At 44.4% G+C, this 24,902-nt stretch overlaps 1 protein-coding gene across 4 annotated transcripts in view; it reads left to right on the top strand.

Moving 5' to 3' along the window:
* Positions 1-6,711: 6,711 nt before the first annotated feature.
* Positions 6,712-24,902, top strand: part of LOC147627148 (uvrB/uvrC motif-containing protein) — a 56,589-nt gene continuing 38,398 nt past the window's right edge. For 3 of the 4 annotated variants that reach the window (XM_086815772.1, XM_086815770.1, XM_086815771.1), the window contains exons 1-3: positions 6,723-7,527; positions 8,067-8,126; positions 8,279-8,376. In XM_086815772.1, coding sequence (XP_086671898.1) covers positions 6,919-7,527; positions 8,067-8,126; positions 8,279-8,376 — 767 coding nt within the window. In that variant the 5' untranslated portion in view covers positions 6,723-6,918. Of the gene's footprint in view, positions 7,528-8,066; positions 8,127-8,278; positions 8,377-24,902 lie in introns of all 4 variants that reach the window. The other variant, XM_086815773.1, reaches the window with a different exon arrangement.

The raw sequence follows: 24,902 nt of genomic DNA, 5'->3' as shown, positions 1-24,902 counted from the left end.
GAGCTTGAGTTCCTTGCAAGCAAACACACACACACACACACACACACACACACACACAAGAAGAGAGTGCAAGACACAAGAGAGATGGATGGCTAAATTTTCTTCTGTCTTCTTCTCTTCTCTACAACAATATATCTAAAGGATAAGAGTACATACATAAAGGGAAAGTACTCTCCTACAACAACATACAAAATGGTCAATCTATAGTGTGAACCTGACTATATGAGCTAGCACTATAACTATGCCATAACTCTAGTTCTCCAAAGTGGCTCTGTCAAACAGCCTGTCATCCATTGATAGCATATCAATCATAATCTCATGAACCATGTTAGTGGCATAAGTGCAGAAGCTGTCACCCAGGTGGGTCATCAATGTCTGCCGTAGCATTAGTTGAGCTCGATATCTCAACACTTGAGGGGGCAGTTGGTACCCAATCTGGTGTTTTCTCTCACACGCCTATATTTTTTGTTATGCACCCTTCCTAAGGATCATAGTTTCCGTCTCAAATTGTCATGACCCCGCAAGACAATTTTCTTGGTCCTCATCGGCCATAATTCCTAAAAATACAATTTGGGCACCGATATCTTGAACTTTAAGTCAGCAAATAGCAATTGCTTATTGTAACTCCTGCAAGATGGGTTGTACACAAAGCCATTGTTGTCTCTAGTCATGCATTGGTTTATAAAACAAAAAAGCCCATTGACTACCCAGTTCTCCACCAGGCCTTATCTTTTTAACTAACTCTACACGGCTTCTTTTTAACTAACTCTACACTGCTTCTTGGTCCTTGGAGTTGACATTTTGAGCACATGACACCTTTGAAAGGAATAAAAAGTTAGCTACCCTAGAAAGACCATGCTTTGAAAGTAGTCATAAATGCATCTCTTTTTGAATTACAATGTTGTATTAAATCCTTTTGACAATACATTATGCTCGAGGTGGGATCCAACTAGGATTCTCTTTTCTTACAAGATTGCCTACAAAGCAAAAAAATATATATGAGACCTAACTTGATGTTTGATTTTGATGGTCAACTGAGGTAGAAATCATATTTTACCATCTTTTATCTAGAATTGGTGTAATTTTATCGAGAAATGAGGTCAATGCATGGTCATCCATTCTCTCCAAAGTGTTAGATCATAAGTATTGCATCAAGAATAATTTCTTTAGCTAGTGTCTTCTTTTGAAAGCTTTTGTTCTTTAGCTAGTGTCTTTTGTTCTTCTTGTCCCATCTTGCTCTATGTATTTACTTATCTCTTATTTCTTTGACAAATCCCCATGTAATACCATCTCCAATAGGGTGTAGGTGATAACCAATATGAATAACACACCTACTGATTCTTTTTTCAATGTTTCACCCTAGGAAAACAAGTATAAAGTCAACAAGATCATCCTTGTATGCACCAAGGTGGGATACCATAATAAAGACACTTCAAAGAGCTATTGGTTTCGAGCTCATATTTGCCTTGCATATCCTCAAAGGCATTCCTTGCTACCAATGATTCTCATTCACTAGACCTGTGCATTCCAAATGAGAGTATAAATTATTTTTACACTCCAAATCCACATTTTCTAATCCTCACAACTCCATTAAAAGCTGAAATGTTATTGGTGATGAAATTTGTCCAGACATGCCCATGATATTTGCTCTCGATTCCTTCTCCTCTTTGCGATGACTCTTTGAATGGAAGCTCAAATAAAATATTCTAATCATATGGAGAAGAATCTCTTCAACTTGTTTAATTTTTTAACCATTTCAAATGTTGACCTCGATGACCTCCTTGGTGGCATTTGTTTGATTAAGGTAATTACAATTTGTTTGATTAAGGTAATTACAATTTGTATATGCTTATCACTCTTGATCGTAGTTTGTTTCTCATCATTTTTAATCATCTCTCACCTTTAACAACAAACTTCTCCCTCAATTGAATATATCAAGATGGAACACCATTTCTTCCCCCCTTCTTATAGCTAGAATCTCGTAAGATAATTCATCAAAAGCCACTGCTCCATATAGCTGATGCAACCTAATAGAGCATACCTTCATCCTGAATGACTTACTAAGATGAGATACGCTCACCTCTATCACCCCATTTCTTGTTACTAAAAACCAAATCTTTCTCAATCCTAAGACTAGTAGTTTCTTCAAGATCAGATTGAGTATTTGGGCCACATTGTTTCAGCAAAAGGAATCAAGTTGATCCTAAGAAAGTTGAGAGTTTTGTTACTTACCCTAACCTCATAATATACATGATGTTTGATTATTTCTGGGTTTGTGTAGTCACTATAGGAAGTTCCTAAATAACTTTGCATATATTGTTCATCCACTTATTGAACTCCCAAAGAAAGCTAAAATCTTCCATTTATTTGAGTGCCAAGAGAAAAATTTTCAAGCTTTGAAAGAAGCTCTCACAAATGCACCTATGTTATAACTACTTGACTTTGATAGAGCCTTCTTTGTAGTTGTAAGCGATGCTAGTGGTCATAGCATTGGGGAACTTCTTATGTAGGAAGGTCACCTTATAACCTATAAGAGCTGCAAGTTAAAGCCAAGAGAGAGCAATTATAGTACTTATAAAAGAGGTGATTGCTTAATGCATGCTCTAACGATTCGGAAACACTATTTGGTGGGATTAAAATTTGAAGCAACAATGGTTATGGACCATATCACACCCAAAAAAGATTTTTGTAATCAATGCAATAGTAAAGATTATACTCAAAGGCCATCTTTTGTTCATCAACATTATTCTTATTTTATCACATGATTATATTTATCTCTAAAATTGTGCTTGATTTATTAATAAAGACACTTGATAATATCAATCTCTAATCATGAATTTATAAGGCGTTAAGTATCATGTTCAAATATTAATCTTGTATATACCTTTGAGTTTTTATGTAACTATTTTTTCTAGCAAGAAATCATTGCGTTTTTATACCAAAGAAAAACCCTATGCAAAAAGCTTTCAGTATCTGTTATATATCCTGAAAAGAAAGTTTTTAGTATTTTTTTAGCATACATGAAGTCCTTCAACTTTCCCTATTTGACATTAAGCACAAGGTAAGGTAGCTTTATATATTTCAACATCGTTTTACAAAAAGATAAGTGCTCATTAAGAAAGGTGTACACATGGATGTTACAAAGGTAAAGAAGAAAATGAGGAGATAGAGATTGAAGCACTTGAACTTGCAAAACATGAAAAAGACAATACAAAATAAAAAAACTAAGTAAAATTATAAAATACAGAAAAATCCTAAATATGCACAATAGCCTTACCTACTTGCAAGGGAGAGGATGATGGAGAGAATGAGGGAAAAGGAGAGAAGATCTGTAGGGGAGCAATGAGAGGGCTTGCACGAGAGAAGAGGACCTTTTTCAAAAAATAAATATTGAAAGGGAAAATAGAGGAGAACTCTTCTCAAGTTTTACTTTCTCCCATGCCGATCACACACAATGCTGGCTACCCAAGGCATAGTGTAGGTAAAACCAACCAGTCAAAGAGGGCATCGTGGGTAATTGACACTCTTCTAGTGGACAAGGGTAAAGTCACATCAATGTTAACCCCAACCTCTTCAGTCACACAATAAACTAAGGAGAGATGGCAATGGACAACCCAAAGCTACCAACACCACAGATACCCCATGTGTAACCCTAAAAGCCAAGTGCTCTCGGTGTTGTTACTCATCTTTGGAAAACACAATGATATTATCAAAGAAGGTTCCAGTGAAACATCGGTGCTTTCTAAAAATCATGTTCGTCATGTGATTAAACATGGTCGGTGCGATGGGTAAGTCCAAATGGCACTAACACTTGAGGCTTGAATAGAACCAATACTTTGGCTCTAATCCATGCGTACGCCTTCCTTTTATACAATGTGACCAGGATAGTGGATCTCTTATAAGAAGAATTCACTCTTCTTACCATTAATATAGAGCTTGTGACTAACGAAGCTCTTCGAACACAATAGCCAAGTGCTCTCGGTGTTGTTACTCATCTTTAGAAAACACAATGATATCATTAAGGAAGGTTCCAGTAAATCATCTGTGCTTTCTAAAAATCATGCCCATCATCTGATTGAACATGACCGGTGCAATGGTAAGTCCAAAAACGGCACTAGCACTTGAGGCTTGAATAGAATCAATACTTTGGCTCTAATCAATACATGTCTATATTTTGATACTACTACCTAGAATAAAAGATGTATTAACTTAAGAAACTAATTTTTTTTGTCTTTGTTAAGGAAACCCTACCCTAACGTGTCGTTGGAAGTTTCCTATCTTCCGAGCTCAAGCTAGGCTAAAAAGCTTCACCATAGCCGCTCATCACTGCTGTCCTCCCGCACTCATCACCTCGAGGCGGTTGCTCTAATCCAACGAGTGGTGCAATCTCTCTCGCGAAGATTGTGTGGGATCTCTACAAAAGAGGGATCGTGTTGGTAGCCCTAATCACTCAAGCAAGAGGGAGAGAGAGGAAGCAAGAAGGAACCAAGAGGGAACAAGTGATTAGGACATCACTCCCAAACCCTAACCCTAAGCACATCACACATGCTAGATTAGAGTCGCACGAGAGAGGGAGAGAGAGAACACTTCACACATACTAGATTAGAGTCGCACGAGAGAGGGAGAGAGAGAACACTTCACTTATATTGCACAAATGGGAGAATGAGTTACAAACAAGAAAAATTGGCTTTTATAGTTCCAAGCCTTTTCCCACTACGTTGCCTGGGGGCGTCCAAAACATTGTTACAAGGCTTTTCTCTATAATGGTTTGACCAACTGACCAAGATCCTCTTGTCTGTCCTTTGAAGCTCAATACTTAGGAGCGTCTTTAGGGCGTTTTCTTAATCAAATGAGGGAATTTATAGTATATAGTGCTAGCGCCTATTACATAAGTATGTGGACATAGTTGTCGTAGGAATGTGTTAACCAATATGTGGTTAACATACTCCCCTTCCTAAAGTCGATCGCGTCCTCATGTGATTGCGGCGGTAAGAGGTTGGTGAGGCACGCAGGGAAGTGTCGCACTTGGTTAGTTCTCCTGTCTCTCTGGAAATGAGAGGGGGTGGGGGAGTTAGTAAGATAGAAAGAAGTTAGTGGAGTACTGGGCGATTAAGTATCTAGCTAGTATGATGGGTGCTTTTTTGTATGTGCCCAGGAGTACTCTTTATTTTGTGTTTGGGCTTTTTTTTCTTTTTTTTTTCACCTTTGTGGAGGGACATCCTTATTAGAGGAGTCAGAGTACTTGAATTAGGAGACTAGCATGGAATACTTAATGACAAGCATCCAAGTGGTAGGTGGTATGATGAAGGAGGGGTTAGTAAATCCATGGTGTTAGTAAGCAGTGGAGAGGGGGGAATTCGGGAGGGACAAGGAGACTACTTGCGCTCCGAGATGCTATATGTTGATGGCAATGTACATGAAGCTCTAGTATCTTTGTTAAGATATTGTAATGGGTATCTTGGTTCACGTGGAGGTATTAGCTTATGGTGTACGTTCTGTTTCTTTTGTGCTTTGTCTTCTTCTTTCATTTGAGCTGTGGGATCCTGTGTTGATAGGAGTGGAAGTCGATGGCGAGGATTCATACATGTGGAGCCAAAGAAGAAATGAAGGGTAGGATGGATTAGGCATTAAGCACAGCTATTCAGGTGAAGCGACGGTGATTAAGAAGATCAAGGCGATGGTTCGTACCATTGATCAAGCTTGAGCCCACCATGGTCCCCCCATCGAGAGATGTACCTGGATGGCTGCTAATGTGAACACATGGCCAAGGTGCTCTTATGCATAATTGAAACTCTTGGCTCAACTCATGTGTTAACCAACGCATGGTACATGCTTTATGTAATCCTTTGGTGCTCAAGAGTTGTAAGGCCAATCAGCTACTTCACTTTTTATGTTTTGGATAGCCACAATGTGAACACATGGCCAAGGTGCTATTATGCATAATCAAAACTCTTGGCTTAACTCATGTGCCATGGTACTCTTATGCATAATTGAAAAGACTCTTGGCTCAACTCAGGTGTACATACGCGCGCGTGCGTGAGAGAGAGAGAGAGAGAGAGAGAGAGAGAGAGAGAGAGAGAGATTAGGTTATGCATTATGCCTCTTGTTTGAGTGTGAGAGTGAGAGAGTTACCATCTATTGATGATGAACAATACCACAATGAGTAACACATTGGGATTAGGTTATGCATTATGCCTCTTGTTTGAGTGTGAGAGTGAGAGAGTTACCATCTATTGATGATGAACAATACCACAATGAGTAACACATTGGTAGAGCGTGCGGACGAGAGGAGAGACCAAATGGAAGTGGTGCTTTGGAGCTTAAGCTAAACATGGGCAAAGTAAGTCCCAATGACAGTTTCATTTTCATTGTAGCCTAGGTTCGAATGGGAAGTAACATCTTTGGTGCCATTTTGTTAGGGAACGACTTATTGCTTTCCCTCTTTTGCATTGCTAGCTTAGCTCAATAGATGAGAAAAACTTGCCCGAGCATGCATGGTGGTTGTGTGTGTTCGAAGAAAGGGTTTGCTTTTTGCTTGTAGAAAGAGAAAAGTTGTTTTTATGTGTCATTTTATTTGCATTGAAAGGTGATGACTATGGGAAACCATTTGAGAAGCCTTGTCAATGGGTTGCATTGCTAGCATAGGTTCAATTTCTTACAATTTTGTATCCATTTGTATTTTTTAGAGTTCAAATGTGGTGGTGTAGAGAGGGGAATGATGATGGCCACATTTTCTTGTCCACTGAGAATTTATACCGGCATCTTAGAGCAAGAGCGATATACTAGGCACTCATACTTCCCGATTGCCGCTATAAATATAAGCCCGTGTTCGCTTTACAGGTCGCGGTCCAACAGATGAGGTGTGGCCCATTGCCTGTTTATTGAAGAGCTAGCAGTGACCGGACCCAAGAGGCATCAATGGAAAGAGCAAACATTGCAATATACAGTTCACAACGCTTCCCAATTGGGCAGCCATTGCCAGTATCTGCAGGGAGGGATTTGAGCAGTCCTTACATTTTGCCCATGTATAACCCCAGCCTTGCCAATGGAACCTCCAAAGATCCAATTCATCGTCATTTGACGATGCCCAATCGTCATTTTAGCCTTGCCTATGGAACACGCAAAGACCCAAACCATTGTTTTGGCTTTTGCTTTGAATTACACAAAGACCCAGTACATAAAGCTGGTTTCTGCTTTGGATTATACAAAGGACCGCCCCAAGACCCAAGACTTCATACTGGCTTTTGTTTGGGAGTGTGTAGACAAGGTACACCAGAGATGAGAGGAAGTAAGAGGAAAAGTATGTTTTGTGGTTCAAGATGGCTGGCCGGCAACCTCTCTACAAAGGCCTCCCCTGGTATATTTGGTCCTGCCTTGGGGTTGTACACTTGCACCTCTGCTTTTGCTGCGGCAGCCTGGCCGAAAGACAGGGATGCTGAGGTGGCTGCATCAGCAGAGCAAAGTGAAAGTGCCAATGAAGAACTTCTGCTCTTCTTTTTTCAACTGGATTTGACGACAAGACTTCAGGTAAATCTGGTCCTTGTCACATCCAGATTGCATGCATGTCCAGTTTGCATTCAATTCCCTATCCACATTCACATCCACATCCGCATTGCCGTCACATGCCACACCCACTCCAACATCCTTGTCTGCTTCTGTGTCTGCTTCTGTGTCTGTGTCTGTTTCTGCATTCTCATCCATGTCATATTAACTTGCCTCACCACATCGTTGCTACATTCATGTGCTGAACAAGTTTGACTGCTTCATAGCTCTTTTGAAGCTTGAAGGGATCACTCAAAATGAGGGTTGCAAATAGTTTTAACATTGCAGAGTATTATGCATAGTTGCAACTTAAATAAAATTGTAATATTTGACATATTAAAGTCTGATGTGCTTTATTGCTTTGAGTTCAGCTGTTGGCCAAAACCATGCTTTTAAAATTCACCTAAGAAGACTTTTCTGGCTTGCTTGAAATATCAAAAGAGATAACAGTGACGCATCAGATTATAAAGGAGTGTTCTTTCTGGAACTTCTGAAGGTTTAAACTTTTTCTTTGATCATGGCAGCGTGCTCTGAATTTGGATCAATATGAAGTGGCGCAGCAACTTCGGGAAAAGCTGGTAGAGGTAACCTCACAACTAATGTTACTGAAGGGGGCATGCCGTCTTTTTAAATATTTTGTTCTACATTTGTAAATAATTCTGGTCAGGGGGTATGTAAGCAATCCTATCATCTAGCTCTTTAAACATCAAGTGACCTGTGATCATTTTGGAGTCAGGTTGACAAAGAGATTTCAAGACAAATAGAATTCAAATTGGGTTCCGCCTCATCAAAAGATGAGGCTCAAGACAAGGCCATCACAATCTTGCGCCTAAGGTTAGAACCTTGTTATGTCATGAGATGATCCTATCAGAGTCATTTACATGTTTTGTTTAGGTGGGGCTAGTAACAAGCTCTACATGTTAGAAGTCTTTGTTCTTTTTTGGGGGATTTTAGGTATAGTGATGTTTCAATCCAAAGCTGTAAGCGTTTTTTATTCATTGGACATGCGGTTTTGGGATGTTTGCTTGAAATGGTTGCAAAAGACAAAAACTTTCTGGCCTAAATTGTAGGGCCTCTAGGTGGTCCACCAACATAGAGGGATATGCAAGGAATTGGCCTATATCCATGCATATGGGCTTGTGCAATACCAGAGTTTGGAAACTTTGTGAGGTACTACTGCCTATGCGCGCCGTGCTGTTTGGACCATGTTGTGCAATACCAGAGTTTGGAAACTTTGTGAGGTACTACTGCCTATGTGTGATGTGCTGTTTGGACGATGTGCTGCTGTTGGACTGAGTTGACACAAAGCTAGTGATGGAGTCATTCAACACCTGTTATATATGGACTGCATCAAGATCCACATTAATGTAATGTAACATTGAGTTACAGCTCTTTTGTTTATGTTGCCATGTCTCTCTCAATCTACCTTTTCTCTTGGGGAGAGATTGACCTCATTGATGAGAACTTGCAGGCATCTCTAGTAAATGTTTTGTTTTACAAGCCGGGGTCTACATGGCACAGATGTGCTCCATAAACTCGCAAGGAGAACGCTTTTGTCACTGACATCACCTCCCTTCACCTACCGGCTTACAACAGGGAGGTTTATTACACTTCCTTAGGGTATGGCCCTGGAAGACCTAGTATTGTAAATTGCTCTAGGTGTGACAGCTACCAAGTACTCCCAGGTACAGTGGGAATCGCTGGGTAGCTGGCTCATCCACTAAAACTCTTTTCCCGACAAGTTTCTGGAAAAGAACCTTGGGCATTGGCTCTAGCACATGCAACGCTCTATATGTGAATGCGTAGAGAAGACAAAATGTACATTGCAAATATGGAGGCTTGCACCACATGCTGGAAAAAAGAAAAGAATTGGCATTTTAGAGCATATGCATCAACTTAGTCTTCATGAAGCTCACTTGGTCCTTGCTTTTGGCTTCTTGAATGCATAAGGTCATGCAAACACTCTTTTGTGTTATTCTTTGAAGATTCTATCTATGCTGCTGACTACTTTTTTAATTTATTTTTATGTTTGCTATGATATGAAATGTGCCACCTGGTTTGAGTGCCTATGCAATACATTCTTGTTGTAAAGGTGTCTTTTATGCAAGGGCTGACATGGCCTAGAGTCCTTAGTAATAAGTTCCTCACTTCTTATGAGAGAAGGTAGACTGAAAATGGTGTGGCATAAAAACAAAGTTGCTGTTTATCCATTCTACAATGCATGAATGTCACAATGTTAACCCTTAGACTAGAAAGCATGTGCCTTTCTACTAGGGATCCATTAAGGACTAATAAAATTGCAATCATTGTGAGCCCTAATTGATGAAGAGAGCTGCCTAGCGTAAAATGAGGATTAAAGATGTGCATGGATAGACTAGGTGCTTGTTTCCAAGACTGAGGCATCAACCTTCAGGAATGACAAGATGGGAAACAATGGAGATATTATGAAGCAAGAAATGTCAGCAACAGTTTATGTGATGAGAAAATGCAAATTGGACAAGAAGGGTGCCATAAGAGTGCCTCCACATAAGTGGTTTCCCTAAAAATAATTTATTCGAGATTGTTAATGTAACATTTGGAAGCTTCGTGGAAGAATCGGTAACTTCAATGCTCAGAATTCAGCAATATTCACGACAAATATAATGCACAATACTGAAGAAGATGTGCAGAAAATAGAGAGAGAGAGAGAGAGAGAGAGAGAGAGAGAGAGAGAGGGAGAAGAGGACATAGTATTGGGTCCCAAATACCCTTTGTAGGCGCCCCCCCCCCTCTCCCCACGAATGGTGTATTGCTTTATTAGAATGATGTAAATCTGAAAATAAAGACGGAATCTTGACCTCCACTTTTCACCTTGGTTGGAGCTTTCCCCTTGGCTGTCCTGGCCCTTGGAATGCACCACCACTTCGTGAATAATGAGATGATTTACTGATTTTCAGGCTTGGGTATTTACTATTTATACCCCTAAGATGCTCTAGTCGGCCAGTTGTTATTTTTCCTCCACGACTTGTTCAAGCAATAAATGCTGTTTTAATCATTTGCTTTCACATTGTAGAGGCTGGCCATCCATGCACAAGAGATTGGGGTGCAATCAGTGTCGGCTGCCCCCACACCAGGTTGATTGGCTGGGCAGGGCCCAGGGCCCTGTTGGCTGTCTGGCTAGGGCCCTGTGGACATAACACTTAAGCGCATCAAAGGCCAACTGGTTGTAGATTTATGTCTGGCCATCAGTCTGTGGGTGAAATGCACTGGAAAAAAATAATTTAGTATCAAAGTTATCAAACAATGCTCTGGTAAACTTGGCATCTCGATCTGAACTATGGTCCTAGGGTGTAATATGCGGAAGCTTCGGAGAAGGATCGGTACTTCAAAACTCAGAAATCAGCACCCTTTTCGCGACGGAATTAACGCACAAACTGAAAGACTATGTGCAGAAAATAGAGAGAGAAGGGGGAGATGGAGAGGACACAGTATTGGGTCCCAATTACCCTCTGTAGGGCCCCCACCACGGATGGTGTATTTGCTTTATTAGAATGATGTAAATCTGTAAACAAATACAAAGTACTTGACCTTTTCTTGGCTGGAAAACCTGCCCTTGACCTTCAGTCCTTCACCCCTTTGCTTTAGCAATGTTCTTGGCTGTCCTGGCCCTTGTTTGCTTGGAGCACTTGGTGAATTATGAGATGGTGTCAATGAATTCTTGGCTGGGCTTTTATACCCCTCCTTTCATCCAGTCGGCCAGCTAATAAAATCTCCACGACTGGGTTTATTCCAATAAACTGAATTCACACTGTAATAAGTGCTGTCCAGCCTGCGCAGCCTTCTGGGGCAGCATCCTGGCTGCTGGGCAATCAACGCATGGGTGTGGGACTGCTCCCTACACCTGGCCGACTAGCTGGGTAGGGTATTAGACCCAGTCTCGGTTGCCTGTCCAGCAGCAGTACAGCTGGCCGACAGCCCCTCCAGCCCATGCCTTGGGTGGTGGGCAAATCTTGGGCTCTCCTGGCCCCTTGGGGGTGGTTCTACACCTCCCCCATGCCCATACTACAAGTGCAAGTGCAAGTTCTTCTCTATGGGCTGGCCCCATCTCTACATGCAAACCTACATGCCTACAGAGGCCTGGCATCCAGTTGCAAACCAGATACACAGAACATCTGACATCATTCCAGAGGGAGACTCATAGCGCGGACTGGCACTGCTTCATGTGCAGGACAATGCACACCTGACCTCGGATGACTGAGATGGATCCCTGGCTGACTCGTCCCGGACTGGGCTCACATGGGACCAGTTCACCATCCCAGGTCCTGCACCTTCTGTACAGAAATGTCTACGTGGCATCCAAGTGCGGGATGCACGTGACATCCCCTTCTGCTTAACTTGACGGAAGCTGCATAGCCTCCAAATAATCCGTCAATAATGCCGGATAGTCTTCGAAAAATTCTTTGTCGAGCCATACCGCTTCATGAGTTCCTCGGTCCTGAAACTTCGTGAGGAACTGTCGTAGTCTTCGGCCTGAGCCATGCTTGAAACGGTGCAGAAGGATCTGTTCTGGAACCATTACTTCTGCTTCATCAATGATGTCTGGTTCCGCTTCGTCTTTGACCTCTGAAGGGGGTGGACCTGCATATGGCTTTAACCAACTGACATGAAATACATCGTGCATAGTCCAACTCGGAGGTAGCTTTAACTGCATAGACACCTCATTAATCTTTTTCCGGATGGGAAATGGTCCGAAGCTCCTGAAAGACAACTTTGGGCATCGCTTGCCCACGTGCTTTAATCTTTGCTTCATAATCCGAAGATACACCCAATCCCCTTCCGAAAACTTCATGTCCCTTCGGTCTTTATTGGCCTGTCGAGTGTAGGCCTCTTGCGCTTTAGCCAATCTGTCTTTCACGGACTCTAGGATCTCCTGGTAAGACTCCGTCACTCTGTTCGCCTCCGGAACTGAAGACGAAGTCCTGGTTAACAACGACTGGAAGGTCTTCCAAACGCTGCCTCATATGGAGTCCTGTCAATAGCTGAAGAAAAAGAGTCATTTAAAACAGCTTGAACTAAAGGCAAAAACGATTCCCACTTACCTTGCTGATCGTGGACATAACACTTCAGCACATCAAAGGCCAACTGGTTGTATATCTCTGTCTGGCCATCTGTCTGTGGGTGGAATGCACTGGAAAAATTCAACTTAGTACCAAAATTATCAAACAATGCCCTCCAAACATGACTGGTAAACTTGGCATCTCGGTCTGACACTATGGTCCTAGGAATCCCACCAATCGGGTACCAATGCCGAATGAATAGCTGGGCAACATCCTCGGCGGTCACATTGGCCCTGCAAGGAATAAGCATCACAAATTTGCTGAACCTGTCAACAATAGTTAAACACTGTGTATTACGCTTACTCGGACTGGGAGGCAGATTTGTGACAAAGTCCATCGAAATGTCCTGGAAAGGACCCTCAGGAATTGGCAAAGGCTGTAGCAACCCTATCTTCTTTCCACGAGGAGCTTTCACCTTTTGACAACTATCACAGCGTTGTACATATGTAAACACATCACGCCTCATCTTTGGCCAATAGTATTGCCGTTCTAATTTCTCCAGAGTCGAATTCATGCCCCTATGACCACCTGTAATGGCGTCATGGGCATCATGGAGAAGAGCTGCCCGGAATGTTTTCATGACACATAGTCGGCCTTTGTAGAAAAGCCAACCATCGCGTATCAGAAAATGGCATGGTCCTGTGGCATCCAATGCCTGTTCCCACTGCGTACAGAATTCCTTGGAATCCGCGTACGTGTGCTTCATGTCTTCTAGTTCTGTACCAACAAGGTCAAGTCTAGTGGTTTGAATCGCAGATACTTGTCCCTTCCTGCTCAAAGCATCGGCCACTGGATTGGCCTTTCCTGGAAGGTACTCAATCATACCACCGAACTGCTGGAATATTTGACTCCAGCGGTGTTGTCGATCACTCCACTGTGCACTTGGCATCGTCTGAATCCAGCGCAATGCCTGATGGTCAGTGTGAACCTCGAAGTCACGGCCATACAGGAAATGTTTCCAATGTTTCAAGGCCTGTATAACTGCTAGGAGTTCACGATCATAGACTGAGTAGTTCTTTTCGGCGGGTAGTAACTTACGAGACATGTAAGCTACCGGATGACCATTCTGTTGCAATACACCTCCAATTGCGATGTTACTCGCATCGGTGATCACTTGAAATGGTTCGTCCCACGAGGCAAGGGCTAAACAAGGCGCTTCTGACAAAGCCACCTTGAGGTTCTGGAATGCCTCCAACGCTCGTGGAGTCATTCGAATCTTTTGCCTCCTTGTTTTCACTCCCTTTAGCAGATCGGTGAGGTCTGCCGAGAGATCAGAAAACTTGTCAATGTGGGTGGAATATGCCTGGTATATACCCACAAATGATCTAATGTCATAAGCAGTCTGAGGTACTTCCCAGTTAACAATCTCGGCCACTTTAGCCGGATCAAGTCGAATGCCTTCGGCACTGATTATATATCCCAAGTAATGTACCTGGAACAGATAAAATTCTGACTTCTTTTCATTGACATAGAGCTCGTTGCTTTCCAGCAACTTAAGGACTTTCTCCACATCAATGTCATGCTGCTCAACTGTAGCTGAAAATATGAGTATGTCGTCCAGAAATATGAACACACACACTCCAATCAACTCCCGGAAAATACGCATCATCATGCGGTTAAATGTAGCTGGGGCGTTCGTCAATCCAAATGGCATAACCACAAATTCATAGTGGGCCCGTTCTGTACGGAAAGCTGTCTTGGGGATGTCCCCCTCTACAATCCGTACCTGGTGGTACCCACTCTTTAAATCCAATTTAGAGAACACCTTAGCTCCATTCAGCCTCTCGAGAATATAGTCAATTCGAGGCATCGGGAATCGGCTCTTGATAGTCAGCTTGTTGAGTGCACGATAATCGACACACAACCGAGAAGACCCACCTTTTTTCTTGACAAACAAGATCGGTGTTGCAAATGGCAACACGCTGGGGCGGATGAAGCCAGCTTGCAACAATTCTTGGAGTTGGCGGTCCAACTCCGATTCCATTGCCTTAGAAAGGCGATACGGAAACTTGCTCGGGGGTTCCGAGCCTGGGAGGAGGTCAATCTTGTGATCCTCCGGTCTGGACGGGGGAAGCTGGGGAGGGAGACTGTCCCGAAGAAAAATCTTCTGGAACTTTTCATGGAGAACCGAGTACTTCTCGGAAGCACTGGCCACCGTCTGGGCTGTCTCGATGTAAATCATCGCACACTGTGCGCCTTTCCTGACTGCTCGCTTAGCCTGCAAGTGGCTTATGAGCGGAAAGTTTGGAATACCTGGCTCACACTTAATGGTCACCGGGGTGTTTGACACATTCCGATCAATCTGGAACGTGTGCTTGTCCCACTTGACATGAAGAAACTTGTGAAACCACTGGATACCCAAAATTATGTCTGCTTCTACAAGAGGGGCAACCATAAAGTCACGCACAAACTCTATGCCCCGAATCACTAACTTAGCACCTAGAGCTTCATACTTGACGCTCGTTGTCATACCTGTGCTAAAACCCTCAACTTTTTTGTCCACCGGAGTTAGCTCGAAACGGGCATGCCTAGCGGCCTCTTCCGTGATCACATCCTCCGTGCTGCCGCTGTCAAACAAGACAACGACTCTCTGGCCACCTATGTAGCCAAAGGACTTGAGCAATTCGTTGCGCTCATACTCCTGGTCATGGGCGCCCTTCTGCTTATCTTCGAGCTCCCGGCTAATAATTGCTCCAACTGAAGCACCGGGGGTGGAAGAACTAGGGGTAGCCGCTGGGGTCTGTGTGGGAGCTGTGCTCACCACGGAAGCTGTGGAGGCGGCGGCGGCCTTTGGAGGTTTCTTTGGACAATCCCGAGAAGTATGTCCTTTTGTGTGACAAAAGTAACATCTACCCTCCTTCCTGTACTGAGCAAGCTCCTCAGCACTCAACTTGCCACCTGTCTTGCCTGCCTCCGCTTTCTGGTCTGGAGTAAGCTTAGACGCATTGTTCGAGTTCTTGGAGCCAGAGGCTCCCGGGCTCTGTCTGGGGAAGACCCCGTCTGGTTCTGGCTTTTGCCCCCCGAGGCGTTAGCCTTAGGAGAAGCCGGCTGGGAAGTCTTGGGCTTGCCACCATTGTGTTTCATTTCTGCATTCTGTGCAAGCGAGAGTGCGTCCTCAAAGGTGGCTGGCCTAAACATACGCACCTCCCATTGGATTTGCGTGTCCAGGCCATACAAAAACTGCCCTTTCTTGTCCGAATCAGATAAGCCTAATTGCAGACACAAGGTCGAAATTCTATTGGCAAACTGAAGGACTGGTTGCGTGTTCTGACGCGCTCCCCTGAACTCGTCTTCGAGTCGCTCAAGGTAGTGGGGCGGTAGAAACCGCTGCTTAAGGTTATGGACGAACTCGTCCCACACATAAGCTGCCATACTTGCTCTGGTGTGGGCATGAGCCCACTGAGTCCACTAAGGAATGGCCTCACCTTCCAAATACCAACTAGCTAAGATCACTTTGTCAATATCTGTTTTCCTAACTGCGGCAAAGTAAGCTTCAAATTGATGTAACCATGAATACAGAGTAGTGGGATCGAGTTTACCATTATACTTACTGAAATTCATTTTCTCGGGAAAATGATTCGAGGGCGCCGCCGGTGTCAATTTGGCGTCCAAAGCTCTGAGGTAACGCTCGTGTTCCACTCGTCGCATGGCGTCGTCTTCTTGTTGTCGAATCTCCAATGCACGCATCTGCATCTCAAGCAAGGAGCTTGGCTGCGGCTGTGACCCTGCGAGAGGGTCCCTGTGACGAGGATTTGGTATCTGGGATACGGAAGGAGAGGGAGGAGGAGATGGAAAACGCGACGCTGGAGAGCGAGAACGCTCCTCCAGAGCCAAAATCCGCGCCTTCTGCTCATCCAACTTGGTTGTTTGGTCTGCGATTGCTCGCATCATCTACTGGAACATGTCTGTTACACTCAAGCCGGGTGCCCTAGCTGGGTTGCTTGGTGCACTCTGGTCCCATGGTTCTGGTTCTCTCTCGTCGCCAAAGTTTGCCATAGCGGGAAAATGCAGTTCCTTTCCGGAACGCAATCTGACCATCCACTATCTGTGTGGGAGACTTCCGGAGGCTTCCGGAGGCTAAAAACCAACCGTCCTTCGAGGGACAGGAGTCACTCTGAAAGGGGTAGTCCACCGGCGTCTAAAAACCAACCACACGAGCGAAAAAATTTTCTGGTTTTCTTTGCTGAATCTTTGTCCTTGAAGTGAGCTCTGATACCACTGTAATATGCGGAAGCTTCGGAGAAGGATCGGTACTTCAAAACTCAGAAATCAGCACTCTTTTCGCGACGGAATTAACGCACAAACTGAAAGACTATGTGCAGAAAATAGAGAGAGAAGGGGGAGATGGAGAGGACACAGTATTGGGTCCCAATTACCCTCTGTAGGGCCCCCACCACGGATGGTGTATTTGCTTTATTAGAATGATGTAAATCTGTAAACAAATACAAAGTACTTGACCTTTTCTTGGCTGGAAAACCTGCCCTTGACCTTCAGTCCTTCACCCCTTTGCTTTAGCAATGTTCTTGGCTGTCCTGGCCCTTGTTTGCTTGGAGCACTTGGTGAATTATGAGATGGTGTCAATGAATTCTTGGCTGGGCTTTTATACCCCTCCTTTCATCCAGTCGGCCAGCTAATAAAATCTCCACGACTGGGTTTATTCCAATAAACTGAATTCACACTGTAATAAGTGCTGTCCAGCCTGCGCAGCCTTCTGGGGCAGCATCCTGGCTGCTGGGCAATCAACGCATGGGTGTGGGACTGCTCCCTACACCTGGCCGACTAGCTGGGTAGGGTATTAGACCCAGTCTCGGTTGCCTGTCCAGCAGCAGTACAGCTGGCCGACAGCCCCTCCAGCCCATGCCTTGGGTGGTGGGCAAATCTTGGGCTCTCCTGGCCCCTTGGGGGTGGTTCTACACCTCCCCCATGCCCATACTACAAGTGCAAGTGCAAGTTCTTCTCACTGGGGTAGCCCTATGGGCTGGCCCCATCTCTACATGCAAACCTACATGCCTACAGAGGCCTGGCATCCAGTTGCAAACCAGATACACAGAACATCTGACATCATTCCAGAGGGAGACTCACAGCGCGGACTGGCACTGCTTCATGTGCAGGACAATGCACACCTGACCTCGGACGACTGAGATGGATCCCTGGCTGACTCGTCCCGGACTGGGCTCACATGGGACCAGTTCACCATCCCAGGTCCTGCACCTTCTGTACAGAAATGTCTACGTGGCATCCAAGTGCGGGATGCACGTGACATAGGGATCCCGCCAATCGGGTACCAATGCCGAATGAACAAATGGGCAATGTCTTCGGCGGTCACATTGGCCTTGCATGGGATAAGTATAACAAATTTGCTAAATCTATCAACAATAGTCAAGCACTGAGTATTATGTTTACCAAGACTAGGAGGTAGATTTGTGACAAAGTCCATCGATATATCTTGGAAAGGTCCTTCAGGAATTGGTAAAGCTTATAACAACTCTATCTTGTTCCCACAAGGAGCTTTCACTTTCTGACGAATGTCACATTGTTGCACATGTGCAAACACATTGCCTTTCTAACTTCTCCAGAGTCGAATTCATGCCCCGGTGACCACCAATGATGGCGTCATGGGCGTCATAGAGAAGAGCTGTCTTATACGACTTCTTATACGACTTTATGACACAAAGTTGGCCTTTGTAGAAAAGCCAATCATCGCGTATCAAAAATAGCATGGTTCTGTGGCATCCAATGCGTGCTCCCATTGTGTACCGAATTCCTCGGAATTTGCATGCGTGTGCTTCATGTCATCTAGTCCCGTGTCAACCAAGTCGAGTCTAGTGGTCTGAATCAATGTTACGGTTCCCTTCATGCTCAAAGCATTGGCCACTGGGTTCTTGCAGTAGCCAAAAAATAATTGGTCCCTAAAAATAATTTAAAGGAGATTATTAATGAGTGAAAATTGGGAGAAAGGAGAAAAGTGCCATTTGTCGGTCCTATTAAATTATTCTCATCTTTAACAGGTCCTATTCTCCCTCATTTGATTATTGATTTTTGCAGCAGCCAAGCATTCCATTAGGAACAGCCATTAAGTTCCAGATTTAGTCTTAGAACTCCAGCAAAGGTGCAGCAGATCTGCAAGGCCTTCATCTTGTAGCAGCACTTGTGAAGGAGAAGCTTTTTTTGGTGCAAGATATCAGCATTCAGCTGATGCTTGCCATCAAAAGTTTTGTCTGATATATATTTCTGATTAGCCAATTTCTGATCTCCCATGTGAACCTATCAGCCGATTAGTTGAAGCTGATGAGGGTCCCTTAGATTTGGCAGTCTGACTAACAATCTGAAGCTGAGTTATCTGCGTGTCAGCTGCATCTGATTGCAACAGATTTCACTGAGTGAACATCAAATCTTGTTCAGCAAGTTCTTCCACACTTTCCTTTGCCAACCCATAATAAGGCCTCAGCCTAAACTCATGAATTAATTTTGGTAGTAGAACTTCATTAAATGTGGCCTGTCTGAAGATCCCTTGATCCACTGAGCCAGATATTCTGCTTGGATGAAGCCATCTGAGCTTTTGTTTGCCTGGGTGGCTTCCTAGTGTGGAGTTGAATAGCAATGTGTGGAAAGACTTGATAAAGAAGCCGTAGCATGGTGCTTGCGGAAGCGCGTTTATGAATTGATTGATCGTGATTAGCACCTAATCAAAGACTTAAACCCATGCACAAACTGCTTCTTCTTCATGCTCAATACATAGTAGAGAGAGATGAACTAATCTACCATGTATTACTAGCATGAAATATACACAATGCTAAATAGAGATACTCAATGGTCAAACTGCTCCTGTATTCTCCATGACTCAATGATTGACTGATTGATCAATGAGTGAATATGGCTATGGCCTGGATTCCTATTTAATATTTATAGTGTCTAATGTTGGTGAGTTGGCTACCAACTCTACCAACCCTAATAATAATGTCCAACTAAGTGTGCACACACAGTAACCCAATAACTCTGTCCACATTGGGCTGCTCATTGGGCGCATGGACAACATTACAATGATCTAGCACAATAGCCCTTACAAACACAATAGCCCTTACAACATTACAATGATCTAGCACAATAGCCCTTACAAACACATGAATCCGGCCGTGTACTTGACCTCTAAGGTGGCCAATGGATAGAAGCATGTCTTGGGTGCAATTGATGCTCCATTGCTCCCACGTCTGTATGGATCTTCTGGCGAGCTCGTTCTCTGGTCCACACACCGGTCCGAACTCCAATAGCATGGCTACTAGACCTTTGTCTCCAATGATCTCTCTGCCATTGCCTCGTTGGGAACTGAGGGCTCTGGAACTTTCCCCTTTGCCTTTGAATGCTTAGCTAGCATCCAGAGGCGGTTGTGGAATCGCTCATCTCATCCTCCTCCTCGATGGATTTGGAGAGAGAAGTCTGAAGTTCACTTGATGACTCTTCTTTGTCCTCGGAAACTAGAATGGACTCTTGGACGGGTTGTCCTCCATCTGCGTGGATCACCTCCTAGGCTGGTATTGTCTACTCCTTGGGCTCATCCTCTAGAATTTGCTCTTTTCTTGGGGACTGTCATTGATATCATTTCTTCTCTTGAAAGCTTTCCAGCATCCTTGGACATGTCATGTGCATGCACATGGACATGTTCGTTCTTAGGCTAATCCCTGAAGAGGCAAGGCTGATTCTGGGATATTGTTGCTGCCCATGTCCCACCCGCCCTTATTGCATCGCACATGGATGAAATCATCACCCGTGTCTTGATCTTTTGGTGGTGTGGTGAGCAAGCAACATTGTTTCGGCGTCAGAATCAGCAAGGCTAAACACTAATGGTGTCCCAGATGAAGGTGCATAGTTCAGAAGTTCCCAAGAGGTTGGTTTGTAGTGTTCCACAAGACCCAAGGGGAATGGCAGTTTTGTGAGTTGGATGCCATTTGGGGCATACTAGGAAAGGCTTTCAGGCAACGGTTCCAAGGGAGGATAATCCTCCAAGGGGTGGAGTGAGAGTGCCAGACTCAATACTTAGGAAAAGAAGACCAAAGCTGAAAATATTTTTCATTAATTTGGATGATGAATGTTACAAACGACTCCACAATTTCCAAGATATAGGGGACAATACATTGCTTGCAGGTCATAGAACTTTCACATCTAGTCCTGACTCCTAACCTGAAAGTGTTTAGGGACAGGGCATGAAGGGATAGGGGACAAGGTGGAACGGATGCACAGATCTTCATCAGGTTTGGAGTGGAGTTAGAGAGGGGGCAGGGTTTTCAGTGAAAAGGGTGCCAAGAAGGAAAGGATGACAGGTTTGGGACTCCATGAGGAGACAAGGGGATGATGATAGTCATCGAGGGTTAGGAGTTGAAATCCTGTCATTAATTTTAGTAGAGGGGAATGTCATGTGGATGAACATGGACATGTTCATTCGTGGGCTAATCCCTAAAGGGGCAACATAAAAACAGGACTTTTAGGGCTTGAGCAAGGCAAAGGGAATCCCAAGAGGCTTCTTGTGGGTGCTGGATCAGGTCGGCTAGCATGGGATTGTGCTATTGGGCTGGTTGGTGCAAGATAAACATATTATGTGATTTTCTGTCATTAATTTTAGTAGAGGGGAATGTCATGTGGATGAACATGGACATGTTCATTCGTGGGCTAATCCCTAAAGGGGCAACATAAAAACAGGACTTTTAGGGCTTGAGCAAGGCAAAGGGAATCCCAAGAGGCTTCTTGTGGGTGCTGGATCAGGTCGGCTAGCATGGGATTGTGCTATTGGGCTGGTTGGTGCAAGATAAACATATTATGTGATTTTCTGCTGGCCAACAGTAGTCGGCCAGCATTGGTGGTGTTCCCAAAGCCTATAAATAGGCTCAGCCAAGAATCATTGATCATTTAGTCCCTTCTTGGGATTGGGTCGTAGACTAGGATTAGATGGGTGTTTTCCAGCTTTTTAAGGGCAGCCAAGGACTAGCCTTTGTACTATATTGAATATACTGAAAACTCAGCTCTCTCTCTCCTCTCCATTTTCTGCTTGTGTTTTGCATCAAGATTTTTTTGGAAGGTGTTTAAGGCTGAAAGAAGACTCATAGAGCTTTTCCATGTGACAGGACACCCCCTTTTGTTGAGCTTCATCTACGGATGGACATACCACTATATATATGTGTGTTGCCTTTTTTGCTTGGATCTCTTGTCCAGCAACCTACCAATTGGCTCTCGGGCAATCTCCTCACTCCACTCTATCCTATGTGGTGCCACTATACGCTTGTAGAGATCGATGCTACAGTCTACTAGACCATGCTTTCTCCCAAGAAACCAAAAAGCTCTTTGACATCTACCAAAACACCATGTTCTATACTTTCCGCCTTAGAAGCACTTAAAGAAAACCAACACACCTTTGTGGTCAAGGGCTGGGCGAAGGTTTCATCCTTGCGTGATGGAGGAAGGGTGGGTGAGTCGGGCAGCGAGGCCACATATACCTAGATATATAAAACGCCACATATACCTGGATGGAAAAAACTCCACATATACCTGGATGTATAAAAGGCTGCCCTATTTGCCCCCTCCATGAACTGGCTGACACCCTTGGAGGCGTCCTTTTGTCGCGTTTTACTGCTGTATATGGCCGCTTGCTGTGTGACCTACTGTGTGCTGTCCTGCAGCCTCCATGGGCTGCGTTTTTTTCTGAATCTGGCTGCCCTTATGCTCTCCCTGATTTGGCCTTTGAGTGTCGACCACTTCCCCTGATGTGCCTTCTTCCACTCCTGTGTGGCTGTGTTTGAAGCACCAACATGCCGCCTTGCTTTACTTTGTCCGCCCTCTACTTGGTGCATTTGGCTCTCTTTCTTGCCCTCTGGCTGACTGCCCCTAGCACACACAAGAGCTATTTGGTGCAAAATTTGCAAAATGTAGCCTTGATGAAAGAAAACGCATACCTAAGTGAAAATGCAAATCTGATGGGGTTCTTCGCAATGGATCTCCATGCCCTTATGGGAGGAAGAAGAATTGCAGCCTTTCTACCATCAAAACCTGCTGCTTTGATACCAGTGTAGCATGGGTGCTACGGAATCGTGTTTATGAATTGATTGATGTCACGTGCATCCCGCACTTGGATGCCACGTAGACATATCTGTACAGAAGGTGCAGGACCTGGGATGGTGAACTAGTCCCATGTGAGCCCAGTCCGGGACAAGTCAGCCAGGGATCCATCTCAGTCGTCCAAGGTCAGGTGTGCATTGTCCTGCACAGGAGTCCAAGGTCAAGTGTGCACTGTCCTGCACATGAATCAGTGCCAATCCGCGCTGTAAGTCTCCCTCTGGAATGATGTAAGTGATTCTGTGTATTTGGTATGGTACCGGATGCCAGATCATTGTGTAGATAGTTAGGGTTTTCTTTTAGAACAAGGGGCCAGCCCATAGGGCTACCCCAGGTCTTTGTGTGGGCATGGGGATAGTGTGAAACCACCCCCATGAGGGCTAGGAAGGCCCTGGCTGAACCCACCAGCCATGGAGGGGCTGTAGGACAGCCCTAGGGGCAGGCTAAGGGCAAACATTCAGGAGATGCAATCTTTGTATGGCTGTAGGGCAGGTATGGGGCAGCCCGTACAGGCTGCCCAGCCCCCAGACTGTTTGCAAAACAGTGTCCAGCCCATGTAAAAGCACGCGCCTGCTGTCCAGCCAGCCAGGAAGAGATGCGCAGATTTTATGGGATTTTTTCCAGCATTTAATGCTGATTTATCAGTCGTGGGACATTTTGTTGCTGGCCGCCTGGATAAGAGCTGGCTGACTGGATAAGAGCTGGCTGACTGCTGTTTAGAAGTAGTATAAATAGGAGAGCCCACAATCCCATTGTTTCATCTCATTTTTCACCAAGAGCTCAAGCATACAAGGGCTAGGACAGCCAAGAAGTTGCTAAGCAAAGGGGTGAAGGACTGCAGGTCAAGGGCAGAGTTTTCTTAGCCAAGAAAGGTCAAAATTTCTGTATTTTCTTTTCAGATTTACATCATTCTAATAAAGCAAATACACCATCCGTGGTGGGGGCCCTACAGAGGGTATTTGGGACCCAATACTGTGTCCTCTCCATCTCTCCCTCTCCCTCTCTATTTTCTGCACATCTTCATTCAGTTTGTGCGTTAATTCCGTCGCAAAAAGAGTGCTGATTTCTGAGCATTGAAGTTACCGATCTTCTCCGAAGCTTCCGCATGTTACAGTAATGTCCAACTAAGTATGTTCACACAATAACCCAGTAACTCCGTCCACATTGGGCTGCTCATTGGACGCGTGGACAATATTACAATGATTTGGCACAATGGCTCTCATGAGCACATGAATCTGGCCACATACTCAACCTTTGAGGTGGCCAATGGATAGAAGCATACACACGGGTATCACATGTGCAGAAGCTTTGTGTGTCTTCTTTGAGCCCTAAACAACGGAATAGGAACCTTGATGCAAATCACCAACAAAGACACAGAGAGAAGAGAGAGAGAGAGCTGTATTTTCAGTATATTGTATAGTACATAAATTGTCAAAGATGACTGCACAAGACTGTGGCCTTTGGCCTACCAAAAAGGTGACTCTTGACCTACCCTATGATCTACTTCATTTGGGGGAAGATGAATAACAAATGAGCCTTGCTTAGCCTTTTATAGGCTTCCACATACCGGTCGATTAGGCCTTGAGGTTGTCTGCCTTCTCCATGACTTGCTTATCCAGTCAATAAAGAGGCGCCTTCATGCGTGTGGGTTATCAGTGTTGGTCGACTGCTTTTCATGCTGGCCAACAGGGTCTTGGCCTGCTCCTTGCACCGCCAGTGCTAATATCACTGTTTAATCTATTACCTAATCAGGACCATAGTTGTTATGAGGCGCGCCCCTAATAGTTCGAGGCGTTTGAGGCGTACGCCTGCCTGATCAAGGCGTCCATTTTTTTAATTTTAATTTTTTTGTTGGTTTGAGTCTTTAGATGGGGGCTTTAAGGGCCCAAGGCAGCCCCTCTCACACACACTCTCTCCCTCATTCTCTCCCTCCCTCCCTTAAGCCTTTCTCAAGACCCAAAGTTCAAAGTTCAAAGTTCAAACACACTAGGATGATGATGTTTTTTATACCCACTTTTGGAGCTCTCTCTATACTCTACCGGTTCATTTCAGTTCATTTCATTTTACTTTGTACCCTTGAATCTTGATGATGTATCCAGATGATGAGGATGGACTATTTTGGTCTCATAGGTCATTTTGGTCTTTTGCAGACGTTTAATACAGCTT

The sequence above is a fragment of the Cibotium barometz genome, chromosome 21 (assembly GCF_041138505.1).
Source record: "Cibotium barometz isolate CiBa-2024 chromosome 21, ASM4113850v1, whole genome shotgun sequence".
NCBI lineage: Eukaryota > Viridiplantae > Streptophyta > Polypodiopsida > Cyatheales > Cibotiaceae > Cibotium > Cibotium barometz.
This window is presented reverse-complemented; position numbering and strand designations above follow the sequence as displayed.